Raw genomic sequence first — 27,935 nt, 5'->3', positions numbered from 1 at the left:
GTAACTGTTGAAGGTGTGGGATGGGATTCATTCATGGAGGACATTATACTGTCGTGTAACTTTGTACATGTCTAAAATTTACATGATAAAGTGTTCCAAAGAGTAAGGGTAAAATAAAGGTGTTTTTGTTTTTGTTTTACCTGATAGAAACTGAGTTTATCAACCAAAGTAACTGGCTCTAATTTCCTGCTCTTTCATGGTCTCTGGGCTCTTTTACATGTTACCTCTAGGGTCAGAGAACCACAATCTCAATGGTATCATTCCAGGATGGAGGTATGGTATTATGAGTCAACATTTGCCTGTTCTGTAGGTATGTCTATAATATGGCTATATTACCCTACTATTTAATACTTGAATAAACTACTAAATCCAAGGACCATACTCACAGAAGCATTTCACTTCTATGAAATGGTAATGGGGTTCTAGTTAAGTGGCAGTCCATACCTTCTAGACACTCTACTTGGATATTTTTAGGGGCAAATGACAGGCCAGTCTGAAATTCAGGATTATTTGAACCTAATAAATTCCTGGGTGAGACGCAAAGAACAGTTAACAGCTCATATTAAAGTTTGGAACCAAAAATGTTAATGTTGATGAGGAAAGAAATAATAGCAGAGATCCTTTGTTCTAGAAATATTTTAATACAATCATAGTACAGTTATGAAGTCACATTCAGTCCACTGAATATATTCAAGATATTAATAAAAATATTATACATCTCTACTAACTACCATAATATAATTGAAGTGTTTGGTTCTTATAGATGAGACTAATTGCCATATTCATTCATGTTTGCACTGCTAGTCAAACAGCATGTAAGTGAATCCATGGATTATGATAGTGGGATTTCATTCCTTTTTAATCTAAAGTATCAAATTGAATGTTTTCTTTTTTAAATCCACAATACTTGAATCCCAGAAAGAACAGTCAACCAATTTAAGGCAAGATATTAAAACTTTTATACAACATTAATTTGAAAAGATAAAATACTTTATCAAAGGTCATACATGCCTTAATATTTAAATACCTATAGATTCTTATAAAGGCAGTAATAAAAACATCAGTGCAAGTTCCACATTGGGTTCTTCAGTAGAGAAATAATAGGTTCTTTGAGTAAACCATTATTTTCAAATCCCAAACACTGCAAGAGGAAAGAATTCTTCTGGTGTAGGACCTACCTGTAGCATAATTATTTTTACTCAGTAAAGATAGGTATAAACATTGTGATTACACATAAAAATTAGTGTCTTCGCCAGTTTGTTTAAACTTTTGTTTCAGATTTACTTTACTGCAAGCTTTAAAAAAATGTTTTAAAAAAACTGATTTAAAATTTATTGATAGTAAGTAGTGCAAAGAGGTGCCTCTGTCAATTTTCTGGGAGGGGGGAGCAGTAAGGGCTAAGATTAGCATTTCATAAAGAAATAACTTACATTTAAAATATATGTGAAGCATGTTTGTGTGTTTATTAATAACCAAAGAAGGCACATAATGAATTAAATTAAGAGAAAACATTACCACTTCTTCTGAACTCTGGTTGAAACTGTACAATATTAATCATAATATACACTTTTAGATAAGAATCCATATTTCTTGTCATTGAAAAGTGGTATTGTATTTCTAGCTCTGTTATTTGTGTAAAAGACACTGCTGTAACAGACTGCAAATAGGCAGTATACATTGAGTCCAATTAACAATGACCTTTTACTAAGACAGTACTTTTTTTTGTTTGTTTTTAAACAGTGGCTAAGTGACAACTCATGGAATGGAATTAGGTCTCAAAAACTTAAGTGAAAATATCTAGTACTTCTTTACATTTGCAAAGCTACTTATACACTTTAAGGAAATGTTAACCGTATATGGAAAAAGCAAATAAACGGCTTTGATCTGCATTTTAATTAACTTATTAAATAGACAATACATCTTAACATAAAATTAAAAAAAAGACATTCATAAATCATCCTCATGGGGTTTCCTACAAATGGACCATTAGTGTTAGGCACCGAAAATTTCAAGTTTTTTTTATAACCTGTCCCACTGATACATCATCAACTCTTCTATATCTGTTCTGCAGGTATATCACCATTTATATCAAACATTTACATAGTTCATAAAATTCTGTTCTGGGCAACTGAATCGGAGATTGTCCTTTCTTTCTTGATATTTTTCATTGCATATTTTGTCAGTTATCTCACAGCAACCAGACTGCTACAATCTCTTACCATTTAAAAAATGTCTGATTTTCTATTCTAGACATGAGAATATACAAACCTATTTATCCAAACTAAACACAAAATTATGGGTAAAGTTGAATGAATAACTAATAAAAATGAATCTTACTGGTTACTGTAGAATAATTTCAATCATGTCCCTTGTGCTTCTGAATCCCATTATATTAAGGAAAGTAATTCATGTGAATGCACAGTGTTTACAAATGTAAGTAAGACAGCTTACAAGACAAATTTTGTCATAAAGTTCTACATTAAAATTCGATCTGGACCCTAGAATTCTTGTCCTGGGTCTCTTGTGAAGAGGCTGCTCTACTCATGGAGTTCTTCTACCTAACAGGAATGGGCACATGGGTGAACATCTTCCCTTGTTTAATAAGAGAGTGGAGTCTAGATGTATGGAGGTAAAATTATCAAACTTCAACTCACACTCCTAGGAATAAATGTAGGATTATAATGGAATGGTGGAATTTAGTGTATAGCTTTGTCAGTGAACCTCATTCAGTTACTGGACAACAAAAACATAAATCAAATGGCTGATACTTAAATAACTAAGTCACATATCAGAAGTAGAGAAAAAGATCTTTCTGTGGGAAAAACATTAGTAAGTGTATATGATTTCTTCTGTTTAGTAAAAAGTGAGTGAAAACTACTTACAATTATTTATCAAGTTACAAAAAAAAATCAGAATGAAGTGCCAAAGAAGCATATGAAGTTAAGGCACCATTATTTACAACTTCAGTGACTGGCACTTATTCTGGAAAAGGCTTTAAAGACATGTTTAATAAAAAGCAATGTTATTTCCCCCTAATAAACTACTTAGTAGTTCTTAACATAACTATCTATGATTTGTGCTTTGCCTCTCGGCCCTGTGAATTAGCAGCTGCATTTTTTTATGGTAACATCCTGCACCTTTCCTCTCCTTTGGTGTTTGTGAACATACACAGTGGTAAAGGCTGTAAAATGTGCAAAACAGAAAAACAAACATGCTGTGTCTGTAAGAAATAATGCAAAGTAGATGGTTGAACTGACACAGTACTATCAGACCACACTAAAGCTATTCCTCTGAATTACTCAAGAAAGGAGTAAATCCTTCACCAACTCAAAGTCTTTTTCAGGACTTTTATATTAGGTTTAGGATTATAGCATTCTATGTGACTTTAAAACGACAATGGCGACAACAAATTTATAAAAGTTAGTTAAGTGACTGTTGGTCCAACAGATGTGTTGAAATGCAGCAAGTACACTTACTTTACAATTTCTGTCAAAAGTATAAAAATACTATACAGAGTTCACATGTGTGTGCGTGCACATGTTTATAACTGTTCTTGCTTCCAAAGCTCAGAAATTCACTAGCTTACAAATAGGTTGCTGCAGTCAGCTGATACCACTTAACCGTCTCTTTGCTCAAGTTGAAATCTTTCAAAGGCAGGGTTATTCCACCCAAAAAAAAATTCTCCCGCAGAGATTCTGCACTCAGTACACTTAGCTGAAGTTCTCTCTGTCTTAGGGTTTCTTTGCTATATCCGCTGTACACAAGCTATAGCAAAGGCAAAAAGAAACAGTAGATTATAATTTGTCTAGTTTCTAGGATTACTGTAAGTAAAAACAAGTGAGATTAGTAGTCAAAGAGTGACTACAACTAATGACATTGATTATAACATATGTCGTAGAATCTGTGTCATACTTTAGATGCACATTTTGTACTTCAAGAATCTTGGCTTGTATTATCATTCCTCAGGGTGTCTGACACAGGAGTGCACGAAGCAGAAAATTACTATTGGCTAAAAAGTAGAAACATGGTTTTTCTGAAATGGAGGTATGGGGAAGGGAAAAGAAATTACATAGTAGCCTGCCTTAAGATGATCTAACAGATCATCTTAAAAAGAGAAGTGAAAGGAAGAGAATGGGAGAAAAATAGAGTGAAAAGAAACAAGTTGAAAACATATAATTATAATTATTTTATAGAAAATGAGGGATGGGGGAAGGTATAGTTCAGTGATAGAGTGCACGCTTAGCATGCATGAGGTCATGGGTTCGAATCCCTAGTACCTCCGTTAAAGAAAAAAAATAATAACGATAATAAATCAAATAAATAAATACTACCTTCCACAAAAAACAAAAACAACAAAAAAAGGAGGGGTTAAAATTTCCTTTGTCTTTTTTCTGTTGGATTTTATGTACCATGAAATGATAATTTCTGATTATTCATAATTCAGTGCAAACTCACCAACTCCAAATGCAGTTTACAGCAAATCTGGTGTTGAAAAGCTATTATTCTGTTTCAAACACCACATTCAACACTTAAGAATTTTTTTTTTATTTTCAAGGAAGCCTCACCATAACTTCTGAGAAACATCTCCTTAATCTAGTCCTTATGTTTGACTAAAAGAACTAAAAAAACTGACCATACTTCATTTTCTTGAAACTATAACACTAACTCGAAAAAAAGCCAATACTAGTTTTTGAGAATAATACCAACTGGTTTTCACCAAACATTTTTTATGCTTTTAAAGGGCTGAAAAGATATTCTATAGTTTTAATAAATTTATAGCTTTGGATTTAAAAAATCAGAATTATTTGCCACCAAATCTCTATCCAGACATTTTCATGTGGAAGTAATAGTAATATACACAAATAATGTGTTTATCCCAAGGTAGTAGCTGACTAAGGATTAAGCAGGTTTTAACAGATGAGGAGATTTATAAGTTGACCACGAGTAGCTCAGCAGTCACAGTTCTGCTCTAGGCTGTTCAGCTGATGCTTTGCTTACTGCTTTCAGTTAGGCTGCTGATGAACTAAGACAAATCAGAAGGATGATTTTGAGACTACATCTTATCAAACCAAGGTAAAGATACTGAAGATATTTTTAAAAGCATAAAGAGGAAGAGCATCTGAACTTCAGTTATCTGAAGGGATGCTGTGTAGAAGAGGAAAAGAACCAAAAGAAGTGTATGGTTCCAGCAGGTACAACTGAGACCCACAGGTACAAACTACAGGAAGTAAAGATTTCAGCTCAGTAAAAAAAAAAAAAAAAAAAAAAAAAAAAATCTGAGTTGGGGTTGCCCGAAACAAACTGGATGGCCTGGAAAGTATTTCAGTACAGATCAGACATGCACTTTTTGAGAGAGTTGTAGAGGGGGTTTAAGCACTGGAAGGGTAGTTGAATAATGGATGTTAAGATCTTTTTAAAGCCCAAGGGTCGAGGGTTCAATTCTGCATCATTTTGTTAAATACCATTGGACTGCTATTGGTATGCTTTACTAGTACAATAAATAGTTCAGTTGCTGAAAGCTAAAGAAATTTACAGTGTTTAAAATTTTAAAATCTCAAAACAAAAATCTAGGAAATTTTTAGAAGTGATTTTTAACTTACCATTTCATTGAATGTCGGATTCCTAGTTTTTCGTGAAATTTTGGTTTTACGTTTGGATGTTTTGTGGGTATCTGGAAGTAGGTATGTTTTGACATATGGATTTGGATCAGCCCCATCTTCAGTAACCTATAAAGAAAAGCATTCCCTTAATAGTAATGCTTCCTACCAAGGTACAAGTTTCGTCTACAATCATCATTATCTGTAATCACTCACGAGATCTTTGATGTGCATCACCATGATGAAAAGAGTACCATTTCGGTAAGAGACAGATAATTTCACTGCTCCTCCTATTTGGCCTGGAGTAGGACTGAAGGGACCTGCATCTGAAAATATAAATATGTTCATCTTTATTTTATATTGCTTGCAGTGGTTCAAGCTGCAACAAAAAATTTTTTGCTTTAATTCCAGGACCATCACATGTTGGAGGAAAAACGTAAGAACCTGGTAGGCCACTGAAAAATACTTCTTTAGCAGTCACACGCCATTAGGTAAATTATGTTTATCCAGCAATAGACTGGCTTAGAAAGACTACCCTTCTCTCATTCTCACTGGTTACAGACAGTAACCCCATTGTCACTCTCCCACACCCACTGAGAAGTTACAGACTTGCAGGTCATAGGAAAGCCATGAATTATCAATAAGGAGAAAAAATCATCTCACCTGCAGACCTAGCTATTCCTTCAGCTTTCTCATCACGAAGTAAAGGGTGGAAAAAAGTACAAACAAGATCACACTAAGACAGAAGGGGGAAAAAAAAGACTCATTAATTTAAATATAATGTAGCACAAAAAATAGTATGTTATTATTTTTCAGTTAGGATAGTCACCTCTGCTACATCCGTTGAAGCACTCATCAAGCTCTGTAAATAACTGTTTAACTCAATTTTTCTTTTAGCTGCTACATCTTTTATGTGTGTTCTTCCTAGAACCATTCTATTAGGAAAGCTAACAAACAAAAAACACAAACAAAAAAAAGTGGGATTTAAATTATTTCATCTAGGAGTATTTATAGAGTCAACTACAATATTTACTTAGAAATGTACTTTTATATACTTAAATACGAAGTGGAGTCTTAATTCACAATGTAGTAATTTTTGTGATTTCTATTCAAAGTACTAGAGGTGAAATAGTTCAAGTATACATTATCCTTTTATGAAGTTGGTACAAAATTTCAGTTTTGCTATTTTGCTGTATTTATTACTTATTTCCTACTTATTTCTTCTCAAGAGTCTTCACAAATATTATATGCAGATCTTATCCTCCAAAATAATCATTATTCAATCAGCCATAGCTTATAGTAGATACTGGTAAAATCCACAAATGCCATAGGGCTCTTATCAAGATCATCTTAACTCTGCTTACTTGGTGGCAGTGGAAAATGAGACTGCACATGGAAATAAACTCTGATACCCACTTTGCTGCCTCCTTATTTTTGAAATCTAGTCTGAGAAGAATATGAGCAATTGGACACAGGAAATCTATGGGTTATTAGCTACATTAGAAACTGAAGGTCTCCAAAGCATATCAAATATAAAACTAAACACTAAAATTCTGATTAACAGCCTCTATGCCTTAGCTTATTATTTTCAAAGGAGCTCAGTATGGCCGTATTTCTGCAGTGATTTAGAAAGCTGTAAAATTCCATATTATAAGTTTAAGATCTTGATTGCTTATTCATCCAAAACAAACTTACAGTTCCTTGTTTATGTCTAGTACTGTATTAGGCCCTTGTGATACAAAGGAAAATAAGTCACACATGGTCCAGTATCTTACACTAACTTACACAAAGCTTTTGACCTATACTTAATAATAAAAAATTGTTTCCTATAAAAAAGGATTAATGTACAAGGATGGGAACATACCCTGGTAATTTCCAAAGTGGAAAAATAATACTGAGTTTATTGTGAAGTTCCTGAAACTCATCAAATGTCCGGAACACAAATGATGGCTCAAGCTGTCCTTCCCGCAAAATTCGGACTACATAAATCTGAAAAGAAATCACACACCAAACACATTAGATTTATAATATAACGTTTCTTGACAAAAATAAAATTTTCAGCTTGACCATTATATGTACCATTATATATGCTTTTCACTTGGTAATATATATGTCACCAATAGTAAACAGCAAATATAAAAATTATTGTATTTATAGCATATCTAACTACATTCTAAGAGTAATCTTATTGTAAGAAATAAACAAGTACGAAAAGTAAAAGTCACTTTATTCCCAGGGTTAACTATAATGAATATACTTCCCAAATCTGTAACTTTAGTGCATTTCCAATGAAAATATTAGTAAATTAATTTAAGAGAGCAAATGAGAAAAAAGGCAAGGGGGGCTAAGGGAAGACCCATCTTACTGGATATTTAAACTACATTATCAAGTCACCACGCTATAAAATACTTAAAAGAGTAAAATACTGGTGGCACAAAGAGTCAGATACATATATCTATGGAAGACCAGAAACAAATTTAGTATATTTAAAGGTGGCATTATAAATCACGGGGGAAAAGAATGGTCTCCTCAATAAAATGGTGTTAGGATAAAATACTCCATAAACATATAAAAATTTATTAATAATACACTAGATGAAAATTAAAATAATAGTGAAGTCACTTTCTAAAATCTATCAACTTGTTAAAAATTTCAAGGCTGACAGTGCTATAAAGTATTATCCAACAAAAATATTAGCACAAAAATAACAGCAAAAAAGATGATAATGCTATACAATTGAGCAGTGGTGGGAAGCACACTGAGGATCCTGTTTTTGTTCAAAAACAAACTTTATGTACATGTTTTATATTACTTCATCCCTGGAGAGTGGAATAAGAACTTTGATTTTTATTTTGCATGCTTGGTTGAGTTTGTTACAATGAGCAAGCTTTACCTTTGAAATTAAGAATAAACTGAAGGTAAGGACGGGGAAAAGCAAAACAGCACCACCCTTTTAGTCTAGTCTCTGAAAGGAAGAGTATCATTTGTCCCTCATGGTTCTGGAGAATAATTTACCAAGAAATAAATACCAAAAAATAATTAGAAATGCTCCAAGTACGCTTATTTACTTTTGGGCCATCCATGGAAGAAAAAAGTATGAAAAGAACAAATGCTTCTCAGAGTCAATGAAGGAAGTAGGAAAGGACAACAACATTGCATGCATGAGTCTCTACAGATATCAAACCAAGCTTACATAATGTTTATCTGGGTTGTATTTCTTATGGTAAGTGAAAACAGAGACTTCCTTGATTCGACCATCTTGTCTAAAGGAGTAGGTTTTGGGTGAAAATGAGAGGATGGGCTCATCATTGGAGGGAAGACCAGAAAAACGCAACTGAGCAAGGTTGTGAATGAAGAAGTTAAACTTTGTGGCAATGCTTCCCAAACTTGATTCAATCAGCCTACAAAATAATTTAAAAAATGTGTTAATATTAAAGCTCATGAGAAAACATTCTTAATTTTTATAATAAAAGGTAACAAACACTTTCATTCCTTTAAAAATAGTAAGCAGATTCTCACTTTGTCAAGGATTCCCTTTGTTCTATATGCCAAAACCCATTAAAATATATCTCACCCCAAGAAGAAAGTCTCCATTCCACCTCATCCCATTGTCTCCAAGAAATGATGGTTGGATTTCTTAAACTCTGTGGGGTCCAATACTAATTTACTTTTTTTTCTTTTTCAGTTTTATTAGGTAGAATTATTAGTTTGCACATATACATTATATTGCATGTAAATACATATATACAATATATTGCACATTTTTTTTAGTTTACATATGTGTACTGATCATTGTTTCTAAGAACAGATTGGATTAGCTTTTTAAACTTACATAGTTATCCAATACTAATTTAAAAAACTATTAGGGATAGAAGATGGTTGCATAATGGCAAAAGATGACTTGTTATTTTATATAATAAATGAGGAAGGTGGCAATTAAACAGGTATAGAAGCAAGTATCCAAAGTAATCCAAACAATCTATTCCATCAAATAGTAGAAGAGTAGAATCTGATATCAGATTACTTCTTCAGAAAGTCATAATTTTCCCTCAGTTGGAAAAAGAAGTTTTAACAAGATGGGGAGTTTGGTGTGAATAAATTTGGAAGGCAGGCCTGAATAAATCATTTTAGGCAAGCAAAGGCAACAAGAAATCTCAAAAACAGAATAAAGAAATAACGAAAGAGATTCAAAAAGAAAAGTCAGGGAACCTCAGAGGTTTTTGCCTTGCTATGGACTGAATGTTTGTGTCTCCCAAAATTCGTAAGTTGAAGCCCCAACTTCATAAGGCCTTTATGTAGTCAGTGTCCTTATAAAGAGTGATTTTCTTCTTTCTTTTTCTTCTCCTTCCTCCTTCCTGGGAGGAAACAGTGAGAAAGCTAAAACTCTCACCAGGAAGTGTATCGGCTGGCACCTCAGACTTCCCAGCCTCCAGAACTATGGAAAATGAATTTCCTTTGTTTAAGCCACCCTGTCTATGGTATTTTGTTATGGCAGGCCAAGTTGACTAATACTTATATGCCTGCTTTATAGTTTTGCCCAGGGGAGACAACAAATCTCTTAAAAAACAAAACCCACCAATACCTAAATTATCAGGATTAGTTTGGAATGGCTATACAAAAATCAGCTTCCTTCAGTTCAATTCAGCCCAGACTCTTGAGACTAGGGAAGTCCAATCCAGTGTTTTCTACCTCTTCTCCACTGAGAGGAAGAAAGCAAGAGAAAAAGAAAGAACATAATCCCATGTGCCCTTCCCTTCTGTGGCATTTAATGAAGTGGTACCACAAGTCTGACCAATCTGGTCACCAGACCTTTAGAACATATTTGCCAGGAAGATCTGCTTTTAAAGCAATAATCACAAGTTCAAGTGCCAGTTATTGGTGTATGTATTTCAAGTACTATGTCATGCAGTAACAATTTACTATCGCAGTGTCCCAGAGTTTGCTGTTTTAAGCTCTTATGATATCCATGAAAATTGGTATGGCAGAATCCTGAAAAATACATTAGTACAGGTATCATTTCAGGAAAAAAAATCTTGTATTTGGCACTGTAGAAACTATGTTTTGCAGAAATAGTTCATAAATAAGATGTTTATAATTGATATATACTAAATAAAACTTGAGATCATATTTTGAGAGAAATAGATGTATTTTTAAAAGTCCTATTGCTGATCCTTTACATTTATTCAGTAAATAAACCTTTTAAAAAATTGAGTTATAGTCAGTTTACAATGTGGCAATTTCTGATGTACAGCACAATGCTTCAGTCATACATGAATATACATATACTCATTTTCATATTCTTTTTCACTGTGAGCTACCACAAGATATTGAATATATTTCCCTGTGCTATACAGTATAAACTTGTTTATCTATTTTATATATACTTGTCGGTAAATAAACTTTTGAAATAAACTTTTGATAAACCTACTATTTGCTAATACTGTGAATCACATTTTCCTGTAATTCAGAATTTTGATATACAGCATTTGTTTACCCTAAGGAAAACAAAGCTAAACAGTATGTGCCTTCTCTAATATACTTAAATATTCCATACCTAGTAAAGAAAATTGTAGCTTCTGCATCTGTAGTTTGGGGTTGAAGAGCGTCTCTAACATATTTCAAATCTTGAATACTTGTGAGTTCTGGTAACCCTGAAGGAATCATCTATAGATAGGATAAAGAGTTTGTAAGTTGAATTTCTTAAAAGTCTGTTCCCCATCCCTCCCTAAAAGCTGGCCAAGTAATCCAAAATAAAGCAAACAAAAATGAAAACAATCACAGTTTTGAGGAGTTTGTTAGTGTTTTAGGGACCTAAATGATTCTCTTATAAACGAGAAAAATCCTGGCCAAGGAAGTCAACTGTTTATGGAATAAAAGCTGTGAAATCCAAACCTTTTGTCTAGTCTTCTGTTTCTACTTTAATTTCAGTCACAATAATAAAAATAAAGCAAGGCTTTTCGCTTTGTTTTTACTTTTTAAATAATATGCATTCAGAAAAGCACAGAAATCTTTAGAGTAGAACTTAATAAATGTTCACAATCTGAAAACATCCAGATTAAGACACAAAATATTTACCATCATCCCAGATGACCCTCTCTAGGTTCCTTTCAGTTACTATTACTCCTCATCCACAGGGTACTAACGCTAGTGACTTATTTTTTTGTATTATACATAAACAGCATCTGGCATATTTCACACAGCAGCAGTTTAAAAATATTTTGGTAATAACATTATCTGATATTTGAAACTACAATAAATTTTACTCCAAAATCACAAAATCTTTTTTTAGATACTGAAAAAGAAGCATTAATATAAAATTAATTAAATGCTTGTAAATAACAGAGTTACCAGTGAAAGGAGGTTAAGAAAGAGGTTTGTTTGCTTTCTTATCAAGTTGTAGGCCTGACAGCAGAGGTCCACAAACAGCTGGAAGCGAATGGTGGGCTTCTCACCCCCATTAATGACATACGCCATATCAGAGGTTAGCACAAAAGGAGCACGATCCCTATTTAAAAAGAAATGTCATAAAAAGCATTATTTACAGAAGATATTCAAATAGTGCTATTACTATTGCATGGGTATTGAACTAAAGCTATCTGAGTCATAGCAATTTCCAACGGAGAAACTTAGTATAAGGCACTTCTGAATTTGCATAATTCTGAAAAATTCACATTTTCAGGAAAGCCATCATATAATCTCATTATTTAGATAGAACTTACGTATGATATTTTTTCCAAGGTAATATTTATCAATCCACACACCCAAAGAGAGAGCAAATGGTAGTTACAAACATACACAGAGAAAAACTTTGTACTCATTGCTACTATACAAATGGGAACATTTCTAACAGATACTATTAACTAGATAAAATAAAATACACCTTAATTCATTTCAACAAAGGTTACACACTCATACTCATTCTTGTCTACTACAGGGTAAAGTCATCTTTTAGGGCCTTTTTCATCCTTATGCTCAAAGGAAGCTACAAGACAAAGAACAGCAAGAAAAAAAGTAAAGTTTGGGACATCAACTTGTGAAATAGGAATGCCTCTCTTTTCTTTAGCAACAGTAACAATATTAGTACCTTTTGAAGCTACCAAACATCTGTGCGTGGCCCAAAAACTTTCCAAAGTCAATGTGAAACATATGTCCTGTACTTCGAAGCATTATATTGTCATTGTGTCGATCACAGATGCCTAAAACATAGGTGGCTACACAGCACCCAGCACAAGAATAAATAAAATTCTCAGAAGCCTATAATAAAGATATAAAATCATATTAGGAAAAAATTATTTTTAAAGGAGGCAGGGTTACAAAGATTAAAGTAACTTACCACTCTTTGAAAACACCATTGTAATCCACTTTCTCAACAGCTTATAAACTGGGTTTTTCAAAAATAAAGTCTTCTAAAGGTGGTCACTGCCCCTTCTTTCTAGCATTTGTCTTCAACAGGCAGAGAGATCCGGCCAGTCCCTACTTAGAGTATGCACTGTCTTTGAACATCTTTTAAGCATCATGTTTGTGGAACCCTGCTCGTCACGGGCTCTACTGCTTCCTACCAGTGATAACACTGGGACAAAGATTAATCTAAATAAATGAGTATTTTCCCCTTTTTTTGGCTTGTAGGAATGGCATGTGTAAAGAAAGTCAGCTTGTATCTTTAAACATCCAATAATACAGCAAATGTGTTATGTTGCCATTTGGTGACCCCTTCTATGTCACCTGCAAGTTTCTCCAAGCTGGAAGACCTTCTTTCACTTTAGTCCTGCCCATCCTGGCAATTAAATTACTACTATAATATCATACAAAAGGATACAAGTTGCATACAATCAATATTTTAATCTAAAGGAGTGCATTTAGTTTATTCTCAAGATACTACATTTCTTGGAGAATGGAGTCTATGTGGTTAATTTTATTTCATAACCCCCTAGAAATCATTAGTGATGATGATGACGATAATGAAAACAACCTGCTTACATGGTACTTACCACAAACCAGGCACTGCACTACTCCACACACACACATACATGCACAGTCTGTATACATTAAACTCATTTAAAATCTCACAACAAAACAATGATGTCAGTACTATTGTTATCATCATTTTACATATGAGGAAAAATGAGGTTATGTACTCAAGATTACATCACTGTTAAGCGGCAGAGCCAAGATTCAAATTCAAGCAATGTGATCCCACTATGTTATATTCCCTCTTACTGGGCAAAGCATGTAAAAGAGTTAAAAGCATTAAAGACACTCAGTGTATGTTACTTGGCAATCATTGTATACCAAACAACTTACATGAATCACAGAGCCAATATTACTATAAACAAATATTGGCTTCTGCTATACTGCTTTCCCCAAACCACAAAGAATTAAGAAAAGGGAGTGCTCTTAAATATTGTAAAAGACCAACAAAGGACAAAATTCCTCTACTTCATTTTATTAGGTCAACAGATAGTATTTGTACATATCTGTAAATGTGGTACATTAATGATCTGGCATAAACTAGTCAGGCAAATGACATTGAAACTGGGATCTGTATCACCGCTGAAAGTGTTCTTGAGTCATCCGTAGGCCGATTTAGGATCATTAGAGTTCTTATGTGCTAAGAGATTTCCTTTTCCTAACAAATTGATGCCTCCAATAATAAGAATATTCATTAAAGTATTTACTCTATGTAGCTCTTTATATATTTTAATTCATTTAATTCTCACAATAACCTTGTAGTATATTATTTTTTTACAGCCATAATATGTACTGTAATATTTTATAGCAGAGGTCACCGAAGAACAAGGGGTTAATCTGCCCAAGACTCTAAAGCTGGTGAGTGACTTGGGACCTGAATTCAAGCCCAGGGAGTCTGGTCCATAACCTTGTTCTACAACCACATGATGCAGCCACTCTTAACTAATTTCCATAGCTCTTTCCAGGATCTATGTGAAACATAATATTTTAGGTTTTCAAAATACCTCTGTTTTGCTAGCTTCTACGTACATGTCTGGAAATCTTTGGTAATTTAGCATTAGTTTTACTCAGATTCCTGCCATTAAATGCATTCTGTTTGTATATTCTTTTCCTTACTTGGACAAAGATGCTATTTCCACAACTTAAACTTAATGACTAGTCACCAGAGCTGGAAAATGAAAGCACTTAAGACCTACGTAATACATTTTTGACAGTTATTTAGAATAAAGAGACAAGCTAGTCACCTTTTCATATTCCTCTTCAGAGGGATTGTATTTCCTCAGCCACTCCGCAAGTGGTTTATCTTTAAAGGATCCAGTCACACCATATTCCACTTGGATTTTCCTGAGGGTATCTGAAGCTGGAACTAGCTCCACCATGCCTTTAACAACAAAACATTAAGATATGTAAAAATGTCTCCCAAAGTAAGCCTTTAAAAAATTTACAGCTTTCAATCTGTGACACAAGATACCAGCTAACAACTATCATTTCAAAAAAAAATCAAGTCTGGAAGGCCATGCTAGAAAATATGAGCAATCAAAATAATTTTTTATTTTCAGAAGTACCCGAGATACAAAAGTTGCATTTGACTATTTGAGACTCTAATCTGTACATTCATGTGTACTCCCACAAAGAATAACAATTTTATTTACAAACTAGATTACACTGACCTCGCTAATTAAGTTACTTATAAGATACATGCTGTCCCATTTCAGCACAAAGAACTTTCTCTAATTGTGTATTTGGGCAATATAAGTAGTGCTTCAGAGTACATTAAGCCCTTTCAAAGGGAAGAACAGATTAAGATTGTCTTTTTGATGTGTTTGAGTTTCAAGTATGTGTTTTATTTTCCTTACTGAAATATAAATGTCTGGCTGGGCAAATCATTTTTTGTTTTCTCTGTAACTCATTAAAACAAGTATCAAATTATGGAACATCTACACAATGGAATACAGTGAGGTAAATCTCTATGTGCCTATATAGAAAAATCTCAAAAATATGTTTTTAAAGGCAAAATTTACATGGAGAACTGTACCCTCTGTGTTTACAAGAAAGACTTACGTATGTTGGAATATACACAAAATATTTTCAGAAAGCTATGTAAGTGGTTATAATTTGGGAGCAGGCTGCCTAGGAAGGTGTGGGAGAAAACTATGATTAACATTTCAATTTATTCTATTATGTGCTATACGGATATTTTATTTTACTATGTGTATATTACTTATATATTGTAAAAATTTGTTTTATATATTTTAAAAATCTACGCAACGCACTGCTATCAAAATAAAAGATATGGATACAGAGACCTGCTTTGGACTAGAAGGAACCAAGGTGGCCAAGGTCTGTCTAAGTTGGCCAAGTCCATCCTAAAAAGAAAGTATGCCAGGCCAGGTTGTAATCCTTGTAGTCTGGTCATAGCAGAATGGATTCATTTTGATCTTTTATGTTGTTTTGGTTGCATCATCTAGTTTACAGTTCACAGCGACATCCTTTTTCAATGAATACCTGCATCTTGATTCAATGACCATGCTTATTTTTAATATATATACACAAATTTCTACTTTATCAAATATACATATAAATTATTGTAATTACTATGTACAAAACAGTGAGTAAAATTTCATAGATATACAAAATACTACTACCCCCTGACAGAACTTAAAATCAATCCAGCATGGAAGACACAATGTCTAGTGAATATTAAAGACTAATTGCTAAATCTGGAGAAGGGAGGGATTACTATAAACTAAAGTGCTTTTTAAAAACCTCACAGAGGATGTAATGTGATTTTGTTATTTGGAAAATAAGGATACAGTGAGAACAGTGAAAAGCTTAGCACAGGGCAAGGCACAAAGTAAGCACTCAATCACACGAGTTAGAAACAACATAAAAAGGGAGGAATTTCACTGCCTACAAGTAACATGAAATTCCATAAGAAGAAAGAAGAGTTCAACTTCAAGATAAATATGAGAATAAACAACTGAGATTTAAGAACTGGCCTTTGATTTTAAATATTTAATTTATTCCTATAAACCCTGTCAATAAAAAAAAAACTTTATGAAATTATAGTGACAGAAAAACTAATCTAATGAAATGGTAGGCTCCTGTTGAGGAATCTTACAAGACTTATTATCTTGCAAGCATTTATTAGGGCTACTCATTGAGCTAGAGCATGAAAAACAATCAGCAAAAATTCTTAAACTGATCTCATTTCCTTTTGACAAGACAAAGTTTGTACATCCTGACCTGAGAAAGGAAAGTGATATGGCTGAGAGCGTAGTGTACCAGTATTAGGACCCTTAGGACAGGAACACTCTGAGCTAAGTTCATGGATAAAAAAATAAGATACAGCTAACAGATTTACCTCGATCTCTGCCAGTTGAGAGACATTTGAAAATTACCATCCTCAGATCCAGTCCTTCTTTAAGCCAGATCTTATCCATAATCTTTATCATTTGTAAAGCTAGCATATCTTGCCGCAGATCTTCACCAACCTCGAAATCAAAGGAATAAAACTTGTACATTTCCAAAAGACTTAATAGATTACATATAATAAAAGGGGTTTGGGGGTGGGGGGGGTGGGAACAGTGAAAAGAGTAAAGAATAAGATGAACAGAACTGCCTCTCTGCAGCATTCTAGAGAAAGTAAACTTTTCATGTCTCAGTTTCCTGATCTGTACACTTTAAAAGGTTTTATGATATGTGAATTATATTCAATTTTTTAAAAGTGCAACATGGAGTACCCTTCTCATGATAGAAGTATTCCATATCCTGATTGTATCAATGCCAACATCCTGATTGAGATATTGTACGAGTTTTGAGAGATGTTAGCATTGGGGAAAACTGAGTAAAGGATACACAGGATTTCTGTATAATTTTGTAAAACGAACTATGAACTATGAATCTATAATAATCTCAAAATTAAAAGTTTACTTAAAAGAAAATTTATCCCTCCCCTAAGTGGAGGGTATAGCTCAAGTGGTAGAGGGCATGCTTAGCATGCACAAGGTCCTGGGTTCAATCCCTAGTACCTCCATTAAATAAACAAACAAACAAACAAACCTAATTACCTCCCCCCCCCCAAATACATACATACATACATAATTTAGCCCTCTCAAAATGAATTCTAACTGTAATCACATTAAGTTTTCATTTTCTTTTTTAAATTGGATAAACTAAGTTAAAATACATAATGACATTTTTGAGACTAGCTTTGAAAATGATGAAAAAAATAAGGTGATTTGCCTTAACAACTATTAAAATGTATACAATTTCTGTATTCAAACAGATGGTACTGTTTTAGGAAAGGGCAAATATATCAGTAAAGTAAAACAGAGTCCAAAATCAGATCTGAGTTAAGGGAACTTGCTATATATCAAAGATGGTTCAAGAGAAACTATCTTGATGAACCACTAATAAAACTCACTGAATTAACTAAACTTTCTATTCTTAATTCAAAATTTACTAATTTATGATCACAACACACAAAATTTTGACTGGAATTAGACTACTCCAAAATACTATAAGCCTGCTGCTTCCTACAGGTAAGGTATGTTTCCCAAAACCAGTGCCACTGCTCATAGTTTTGCAGTTTTGCAAACTCTAGGGCACATCATTTACATCACAGTCTGGGTGAAAGGCACTGCCTGGAGCTATTATGTACTTAACTAGCATGGCCATATGCAGAGGCTCTAGGCCAGAGTTGTACTTGTTCCCAAGTCTGTTTGGGAACCATTTATGTCAGTGATAATTTTTCACATAATTATTCAATTTAATTAAATACTAAATAAACAAAATTACTTTTGCAATTTTGGAAAAGGAATTTGAGGAAGGAATTTTAAAATTACTTTTTAAAAACAAAGTCACCTTATTTTGCTCACCTTAAACATGACATTAATTTCTTCCCCCATTGGATCAGCATTCACCATTGTGACTTTCAGGGGCACAGCATTAGAACTGAAGAAGGAACATGACTACAAATACAACACATTAAGCATTAGAAAGATAACAGTGGAATAAAAATCAAAAAATACTTTTTGTCCTAGGAATTTCTCTTTTCACTTTTTCCTGTAAAAAATTTAAAAACTTGAGACAAAAACTATTAAAAGTTTGAAATATGACACTTTGAAACTGTCAAAATTCTTCAACAGAGCACAAAATTTTGTGTATGTTTATCCTTCCTCTAAATCAGTGTGATCTGGAATGAGATCTCTAATTCTTCTATTTGTGGTACTATTAAAATTAACATTTAGCCACGGAATCAAATAGTGACACTAAATTTAACAGCTTCATTAGCAAAGATCAAATCTAATATTAAAATTAAACTGGTTAAAAGACTAATTTAAGACAGTGATAGCAATTTAAGGAAAACAACAAACAAAACCCGAGGAGAAAATGTAATCCCCTCACCTCCAATGACATAATTATATAACTCAGGCACCCACTGCTGTATTTCAACAAAGAGTAGCCATATGGCAACTAAAAAAACAAAACAAAACAAAACAAAAACAAAACAAAACAAAACACCTAATTGAGACTCCTTTATGGATAGTCGTATGTTAGCCCTTTAAAATCAGACACTAGTGGATAAATTATCTGGTTACTTTTGCTGAACTCATGTTAGAGAAAAATCCACTATTTGTATTGCTATTAGCCCAATTCGAAACATAATTACTCAATTTGGAGATTACAAGTACTTTCTGATGATTCCCCAAAAAAGTGTTGTAACATAGAAGAGTCCATATGGCCATTCATAAGGGAATTAAAATAATGCCTACCCGTGACTCGGTAGTCTTACTGTTGGGATTAAAACATGTGCCTTTTGGTGGGGCGGGTATAGCTCAAGTGGTAGAGGGCATGCTTAGTATACATGAGGTTCTGGGTTCAATCCCTAGTACCTCTGCTAAGAATAAATAAATAAATAAACCTAATTACCTCCCCCTCACCAAAACCAAAAACACATGTGTCTTTTATGTAGCTATTATACCACAATAAACAATCATTTATTTTGAGCAGTAAATAATTTTACTTTTTTTCTTTCATGAATAGTGATTATGTAAGAATATACTGAGATAAATATGGATCCTAAACACAAACACAGATCTATAAGTACTTATAACCAACCTATGCAGGTTTTATCCTTAATTTCTTTAAGCATACCTGCCCATTTGCCTTCTTCCTACACATTATTTGGAAATATAATATGAACTTAAAAGTAATTTATGTCACCTTAATATTTAACTCTTTCGCCACAAGACTTGGATTGAGAGGGAGACGGCATTTATTTCTTAGAAAAAAGGACTGTATTCGCTCCATGCTCCTTTGGAGGACAACCTAGGAAAAGAGATTGATACTGTGAGCAGATAATGAAAATGAAGACCTTATTTTTAAGACAACAATTTTTTAAATGCCCAATTGTCAAATGGTCAAAAAAAGTTGTTGCTAAAGAGGTTATTTTTACTATGAAAATAAAATTTGGATGGGCAAAGGCTATAAACATAGGGAGGAAAGTACATATGGTCATATTTAATATATCAATTAATACTAACAGTCAAATAGAAATTAAACAATAAGGAGTTGCAATTTGTTTTTAATCTAACAGACGAAAAGTTTAACATAACACCAATGCTGTCAACAAGGTAGAAAACAGGTACTTTCATAATCTACTGGTAGGGAGGAAGGCATATACAGGCATAGTTTTATTTTGGGAGTTCTTTTGATATTGCAAAATAATAGACACTATTATAACTAAAATTATAACTAAAAATATACTGTAGGAATACACTATAAAGAAATATTAGCAAAGGGGCAAAAACTTATATCTTAAAGTTTATCACATGACTGTTTGGGAAAAGAAAAATGTATAAACAACCTACATAGAGGTAACGGTTCATAACTTATGATACAGTATCAGATAATATTATGTACCCATTAAGAAACACGAAGCATAACTATATGCACTGACATGAATTCCCCAAGGTAAAGTTAAAACAACAATTTACAAAAACAAAAGAAAACAAAAAACACTGCTGAAGGAAATTAGAGCTCTAAATAAATGGAAAGACATCCCATATTCATGAACTGGAAGACAGTATTATTAAGATCGCAATATTTCCCAAATTGATCTACAGATTCAACACACAATCCTTATAAAAACTCTGCCTTTTTTGCAGAAATAGGTAGGCTGATACAAAAATTTATTTAAAACTGCCAGCGACTTCCAAATATTTCAAAAGAAAAAGTTGAAGGATTCATACTTCCTGATTTCCAAACCTACTACAAAGCTATAGTAATGAAAACACTGAGGTGTATAGAGATATATATATATATATATATTTATCTCTCAATGGAATAGAACTGAGAGTCCAGAAATAAACCAATACAACTATAGCCAACTGATTTTTAACTAGGGTACAGAGATCATTTGATAGGAAAGAACAGTCTCTTCAGCAAATCGTATGAAAACAACTGGATAATCACAGGTAAAAGAATGAGGTTGGACTCCTTATAGAATATAAAAAAGTAACTCAAATGGATCAAAGACTTTTTAAGAGTGAACCTATAAAACTCCTAGGAGAAAACATAGATATACATCTTTGTGGCTTTGGGTTTGACAACAATTCTTAGATGTATCAAAAGCACAAGCAACAAAAGAAAAAATAAATTAGACTTCATAAAATTAAAAACTTTCATGCATCAAAGGCTACTATCAAGGACATAAAAAGACAATACATAGAATGAGTGAAAATATTTGCAAATAGTGTATCCGATAGGGGTCTAGTATCCGGAATATATAGAACTCTAACAATTCAACAACAAAAAAGCAAACCAATTAAACAGGCCTTAGAAAAGGAATTTCCCCAAAGAGGATATATAAATGGTCAAACACATGAAAATGTGCCCCAAACTATTAGTCATTAGGAAAATGCAAATCTAAACCACCATGAGATACTACTTCACACCCACTAGGATGACTATAGTTTAAAAAAAAAAAAAAGAAAGAAAGAAAACAACAAATGTTGGTAAAGATACGGAGAAACGAACCCTCACACATTGCTGGTAGGAATATAAAATGTTGCAGCTACTTCGGGTAACAGTTCAGTGGTCCCTCAAAAAACACAGAATTACTGTATGATGCAGTAATTCTACTCCTAGGTAAAATGAAAAAAGATGCTCAAACAGAAACTTCAACAAGTAAATCAACTATAGTCCAATAATAATTTTTTAAAAACCACTAAATGATACCAATAAAAACACAAATTTTAAAAGAATATTCATAGCAGCATTATTCATAATAATCAAATAGTAGAAACAAGCCTAATGTCCACCAACTGATGAATGAACAAAATGTAGTATTATCTACACAATGGAACATTATTCAGCCATAAATACACATGCTAGAATATGGATGGACCTTGAAAACATTAGACTAAGTGAAGGAAATCAGACTTAAAAGGCCACATGTTCTATTATTCCATTTTTATCAAATGTCCAAAAAAGATAAACTCATAGAGATGGAAAGCAGACTAATTCTTACCAGGGCCTGGGAGAAGAGGGGAGTAAGGAGTGAAAGGTTAGTGGGTACAGGCTTTCTTTCTGTTGTGATGAAAATGTTCAGGAATTAGATAGTGGTGGTAGCTGTAAAACACTGAATATACTAAAAGCCAATGAATTGTACACTTTAAAATGGTTAAAATAGTGAATTTTGCCTCACATATACCTATGTTTCTACAAAAATAAATTTATTTTAACTCCGAAAATATGTATATATACTGAAGTGTACACATGTGTAAAATCATATTAGGTGGCCAAGAAGGACACACAGCAAACTATGAACAACAGATACCTACAGGAAGAAAATGAAACTATAATAGTCCTATTTTTTTTACTTTATAAACTTAATCCTAATTTGGACTTTTTAAACATTAGTATCGACTCATACTTTTATTATTTTTATAGTTACAAAAAAGTTAAAAAGCAAAATTATGAAAAAGAAATTCAAGAGAACAATTCTGATCAGAAAGGAATTAATAAGCATAGGAATTAAACGGTACTGAGTTAGGATATGAAATCTTTTTATATAGATTTTAAGCAACCTTTGAATTAAATCTGCCCAGAACAGCATAGGTGTAGATAGAGTACTAATAGATATCTATTGATAAAGAATAACAACTTGTCAGCGCTGTAAATCCTTTCAAAATATCTATGTTCCTTCTATGGGTACATACCTGTCTTGCTGATCCATTGGCCTGCCTTACTTTTTCTGCTACTCCTCCTAAAAGCTGTACAAGTTTTGTCTGCTTCAAAAGTTCTTCTCTGAGTCCTCTTCCTCCCACTGAGAGGAGAGCACCCAAAACATGTTCATATCGTGCACCAAACTGTGCATCATGCAGGGCATCCTTGAGGAGCCTAATACAGCAAAATATCTATGTCAGCCACTTCTGAGAACTGGAATAACATCTTTCCATAATCAATTTATTTAATACATTCAATTTTTGATAACTAGTAATTAATTTTAAGCTATATAAGCCTAAAAACTCATTTGTTATAGGTAAAAACTCATTCAGTTCTATAAAAACTACAGAGTTCTAACGTGCCAAATAATTTTGCAATAGAGGGTTTTATTATTTCTGGTTTTATTTCTGAAGACATAGAAATTTAGCTTCCTTATAATAATGCCTTCAATCAAACACCTGGTATCCACAGCAAATAGTCTGAGCATATGATTTAGACTTTCAGAGTATGTCCTCTCTATAAACAATAGAAATAGGAATTAAGTATGTAAGAAAATTTATATCTTACCAATACAAACTGTGTGCTATCTGTATATTTCCCAATGCCCTGGACAGAAGGAAGCGCACTAATGAACTGTTCAAGTAAATTTCATATTTCAAAGCCTACATGCAAAGAAAAATAAACACTTGTGGTCAACTCCATACTACATTGTTAGGATAAAATTATCAACATAGAAAGTATATAAGGATTATTCTTTTTGATAAAAGATGACACTGATAAAAATGAAACAGATGAATTAACTTAGGTGAAATTAATGAAATCAAGCAGAAAAGTACAGACTTCGGAATAACATTCAATTAACAATGTTCAAATGGCCAAAACGAAAACAAAAACAAAAACCCAAAGGAAAGCTCGACTCTGGTTTATTCTGTGAATTAAAGACCCAGGTACCATACATAAATGTTCAAGTGGGGCAGCTAACATAGTGGAAAAAAATTCACAGTAAATCCAAATGCAATGCACCTCAACACTCCTACACAACAAAAGTACTTTTAATAAAAACAGAAAGGGAATCCCTTAGCAAGGTCCCTATTCATAAAAACTGGGGATAGAGTAAGCAGGTAGAAATCAAATAAAAAAAACTTGCCTGCACAAACTGTGGAAGAAGATCTGTTAGCTCATCATCACTAATAGCCTCCATCCAGGTCACAGCGAGGGACCTCACTTCCTGATCAGCAAATCTAGAAGAGTACCACAAAAATCAAGATTTGACAGTGATTTCTTTATAATGAAGCTTCATTTCTGAAAAACACAATCTCAATCTATTTATGACAAAATACTCAAATTAGCTACTAAAAAGCAATGTGTTTCTTCTTTTTTTTTTTTTTAAAGAAGAAAACCTTACTGTTCTATATACAAATTCAATTTCATGACTATTTAGAAACCTTTAAGTTTATGGTAATTAATTCTGGCCCTTACAAAAATATAACAAATTATTCAAAATTTATAACCGCTCTAGGTTAGTTTTAAATGATACAACACCTCTTTTTAATAACCTCAACGTAAAATATGTTCGTAGAAATACACATTTATACATTTAGATTGTATTGAATTGCTTTCATCTTAAAGGGAATTAATCCTACAACATAATATCTTACTGGAAAAATTGAAACAATAAAACAGAGCAAATAAATTCAGGCACAGTTGACTTACTTTGAATCAAGAAGCTCCAAGGCAGTCAGTGGGTGCAATGGAGGCCACTGCTGAAGCAGTGAGTAAGTTTTGGCAAGATTAACCCATTTCCAGTTTGGAGCACTAGCTAGTACTTTAGGAAGACAATTTGGGTGTTTGAGGCAATAATAACGCTTCTCCCACAAAAAAGCTTTCTCTTCTTTAGAAAGTCTGAATACATAACAGAATTAAATTACTTCTCATTGATATCATAATGACAGTTATAACTCTCAGTGATTAAAAATACAAAGAAGAAATTTATTCATCTGAGGACAGTCATTTCCTGGTAGAATCATTAATACCAATTTGGGATATAGAAAAATGCAATGTACAGCAAACATCATTAATTTACCCTAATTTAAAGGATAGAAAGAAATCATTCTGCCTTGATAAAAGGGTCTTAGATAAGAAAATGAATGATAATTCAGCACAATAAAATTTATTGAGCTCTAACCAGATGCCAGGCACTAGAAATCAGAGTTGAATAAGCAGAACCTACCCTCCTAAAGAGATAGCAAGGACTTCATCCATTTTATAGAAGTAAAATCAAATGTCATGCCAAGAAAAAATGTTATTACAAAATTTTAGAAGGAATATTTTGAGAAATATTCAAAATAAAAAGGATTTAATTTGGAACTCCTAATTTAATCTTAAATTTTTTTTTCTTTTTTTTGTGGGGGGGGGGGGTTAGGTTTGTTTATTTTTTAATTGAGGTACTGAGATTGAACCCAGGACCTTGTACATGTTAAGCAGGCATTCTACTACTGAGCTCCTCCCCCTCCCAATTTAATCTTAATGACAAGTATTTATGTGAATGAAATATTTCATTATTTTACTACCCATCTACCTAATTTTGTGTATAACACATGCACTGGAATGTATTCATTTCACGTAGAATACTAAAAAAATTCAAATATTGCATAAAGGTTCATAATTAAGTTTCTCTCCTTCCAGTTCCCCTCCCAATGGCAACTGCCTAACCTTGTATATTCTTCCAGTGGTAGCTATTCATACAGAAGTATATACAAAGGTGTACATAGATTCTTTCTTCCTTTATGTTAATAGTAACAGACTATATACATTATTCTGCTCTTTGCTTTCATCATTTAACATCTTACATATTTGTACATATAGCTATTGTACATACTTGTACATATAATTCATTCTTACTAGTTACACAGTACTGTTAGATAAATATACCATAATTTAATCCCCATTGATGAATATTCCCTATCAGTTTTACAATAATGCAAATAAATACTGCAATGAATGATCTTGTCTCCGTAAGCAAATACAAAAGAGTTTTCTCTAACATATTCTATAAGTAACTGGAAATGGAATTGCTAGGTCCCAGACTATGGATACTGTGACCTTTATAGATTTTGACAAACTGCTCTCCAAACGCTTTTTAGAGTTCTGCCAAAAGTATAATTTCCAATTTTCTGTATCCCATCAACACTTTATTTAATGGGACATCTTAATTTTCAGCTGTCTGATGTGTGAAATGGTATCTTGTTATTAATTTACAATCCCTTGATTACTGAGAAACTGAACATCTTTTTCCAGATGTTTAAAAGGCACGGTGTTTCTTTTCCAAAGAATTAACTATTCACATTCTTTGTCTACCACTGAGCCATTGGGTTTTCTACTTATATGAAAAGGTTCTTCATATATTAAGGAAATTAATCTATAGATACTTACTATAAATGTAGTTTCCAATCTGTTGTTTGCCTTCTTAACATGTAAAAAGTTTGAGTTGTACAAGTTTCTAAATTATATGTACTCATATATAGTCTTTTTATATAATTAAAAACAGAAAACTTTCCTTATCAGGAACTAAATCGTGAACATGCTATATCATAACTAAACAAGGTAACTTAATAAACCATTAACTTGAACTTTACATTGTAAAGATACCCCAGCAAAGCAGAATCAAAGGAGCATACCCAAGTGATGAGTCTCTGTGAAGAATATCAAGAAGTTTCCCTTTTACATCATTCTCCAATATTTCAAAGTTGTGTTGCTGTATAATGCTTCTGTCAACTTGAGGAGTGGTATAAACGATATCAAATGCAGGAGAAGGAAAATCAACCTTAAAAATAGAAGTTGATCAAATTACAGCTGAATAGCCCACAGATTTGCTATATTAACTTCTTTGATTTTTTTCAGCATCAGGGTGATAATGTCAAATATTACATTAATGCTTCTTGTCCTTTTGTTAAAAGTGATTACTGTTATTGGTAAATTTCAATAGCACAAATATTATTTGGGATGGGTACAAGCACATCTTTTACTGTTTCATAGAAACAGGAAATGTTTATTGACATTTAAGTTAAAGACAGATCCTAAGATTGAAACAAGATCAATTAAGGCTTCTTTAAGTAACAACCCAAATCATGGTACACATATACTTTTTATAGAGAAATTCAAATTTAAACCTCTCCACATGTCCGGAAGTATCATTACCTGTAACACTATTCTTTCCATCACATATCCTTTTTTGGGAACTGTTCCAGGAATAGGATTTGTATGTGATGAAGTCCAAAGATACAGAAGCTTAGTTCCACATGTTAAAAACCTTCACGAATGTAAACAGAAGAATACCGTGGATTTCATTTTAAAAATTAATTCAAAACTCACAACACATGGTAATAAATTTGAAATAATATTCAAACATTTATTAAGCGTCCTCTATGTAAAAAGAGCATCACCTTTAAGAACATCTGAGAAGGTGTTGCTCTCCATAGTGTATTGACACTTAAGGTAAATATACTGGACTGTGGGAGTTGGAACAAAAGGAGTCAGGATGAAAGAAATGGGGTTCAGGATAGAAGACAAGATGGGTAAAGTCTCACAGTCACCTGTCCCAAAAACTTTTATAAATTGGAAGGTGAAGGAGTCTTTGAAGACCATCTACAAAGGAATATACTTCCAAGTGGTGGTTTGGATTACATAACTAACTGCTCCTTGACTTTTACCATAAGAACAAAAACACGTGCCAAGAAAACTAGTACCTACTTTGTGGCAAAGCACTAATCATTTGAAATGAAAAGTTGTATCCGTGCCCTAGACCAGGGGTCAGTAAACGTTCTGTAAAGGGCCAGACAGCAAGTATTTTGGGCTTTCTGGGCTATACAATCTCTGCCACAGGCTCAACCCTGCTGTTACAATGCCAAAGCAGCCATGGACAACCATTAAGAAAAATGTGTGCTGTGTTCTAACAAAACTATATTTACAAAAAAATAGGCAGTGGGCTGGAGTATGCTCACCCTTGCCCTAAACTACCAATTTAGGGCCTACTGAAATTAAAAATATTTATCAATAAAGATATTGATGTATCTTTACACAGAAAAAATATCTGAAAAATAACATGATATATATTACATATAAAAGCAGGAAACTATG

The 27,935-nt window shown here is 33.0% G+C and overlaps 1 protein-coding gene across 2 annotated transcripts in view; it reads right to left on the bottom strand.

Moving 5' to 3' along the window:
• Positions 1 to 620: 620 nt before the first annotated feature.
• PIK3C2A (phosphatidylinositol-4-phosphate 3-kinase catalytic subunit type 2 alpha) overlaps positions 621 to 27,935 on the bottom strand; it is an 89,184-nt gene continuing 61,869 nt past the window's right edge. For both annotated transcript variants that reach the window (XM_032488928.1, XM_014568088.2), the window contains exons 14-33: positions 26,997 to 27,108; positions 26,477 to 26,622; positions 24,513 to 24,701; positions 23,947 to 24,040; positions 23,367 to 23,461; positions 22,793 to 22,973; positions 19,794 to 19,898; positions 18,446 to 18,538; positions 16,930 to 17,059; positions 14,810 to 14,946; positions 12,682 to 12,851; positions 11,946 to 12,102; positions 11,152 to 11,261; positions 8,791 to 8,998; positions 7,462 to 7,586; positions 6,427 to 6,544; positions 6,261 to 6,333; positions 5,814 to 5,923; positions 5,601 to 5,726; positions 621 to 3,765 (exon numbers count right to left, since the gene is read on the bottom strand). In XM_032488928.1, coding sequence (XP_032344819.1) covers positions 3,583 to 3,765; positions 5,601 to 5,726; positions 5,814 to 5,923; positions 6,261 to 6,333; positions 6,427 to 6,544; positions 7,462 to 7,586; positions 8,791 to 8,998; positions 11,152 to 11,261; positions 11,946 to 12,102; positions 12,682 to 12,851; positions 14,810 to 14,946; positions 16,930 to 17,059; positions 18,446 to 18,538; positions 19,794 to 19,898; positions 22,793 to 22,973; positions 23,367 to 23,461; positions 23,947 to 24,040; positions 24,513 to 24,701; positions 26,477 to 26,622; positions 26,997 to 27,108 — 2,662 coding nt within the window. In that variant the 3' untranslated portion in view covers positions 621 to 3,582. The remainder of the gene's footprint in view (positions 3,766 to 5,600; positions 5,727 to 5,813; positions 5,924 to 6,260; positions 6,334 to 6,426; positions 6,545 to 7,461; positions 7,587 to 8,790; positions 8,999 to 11,151; positions 11,262 to 11,945; positions 12,103 to 12,681; positions 12,852 to 14,809; positions 14,947 to 16,929; positions 17,060 to 18,445; positions 18,539 to 19,793; positions 19,899 to 22,792; positions 22,974 to 23,366; positions 23,462 to 23,946; positions 24,041 to 24,512; positions 24,702 to 26,476; positions 26,623 to 26,996; positions 27,109 to 27,935) is intronic.

The sequence above is a fragment of the Camelus ferus genome, chromosome 10 (genome assembly GCF_009834535.1).
Source record: "Camelus ferus isolate YT-003-E chromosome 10, BCGSAC_Cfer_1.0, whole genome shotgun sequence".
Taxonomy (NCBI): domain Eukaryota; kingdom Metazoa; phylum Chordata; class Mammalia; order Artiodactyla; family Camelidae; genus Camelus; species Camelus ferus.
This window is presented reverse-complemented; position numbering and strand designations above follow the sequence as displayed.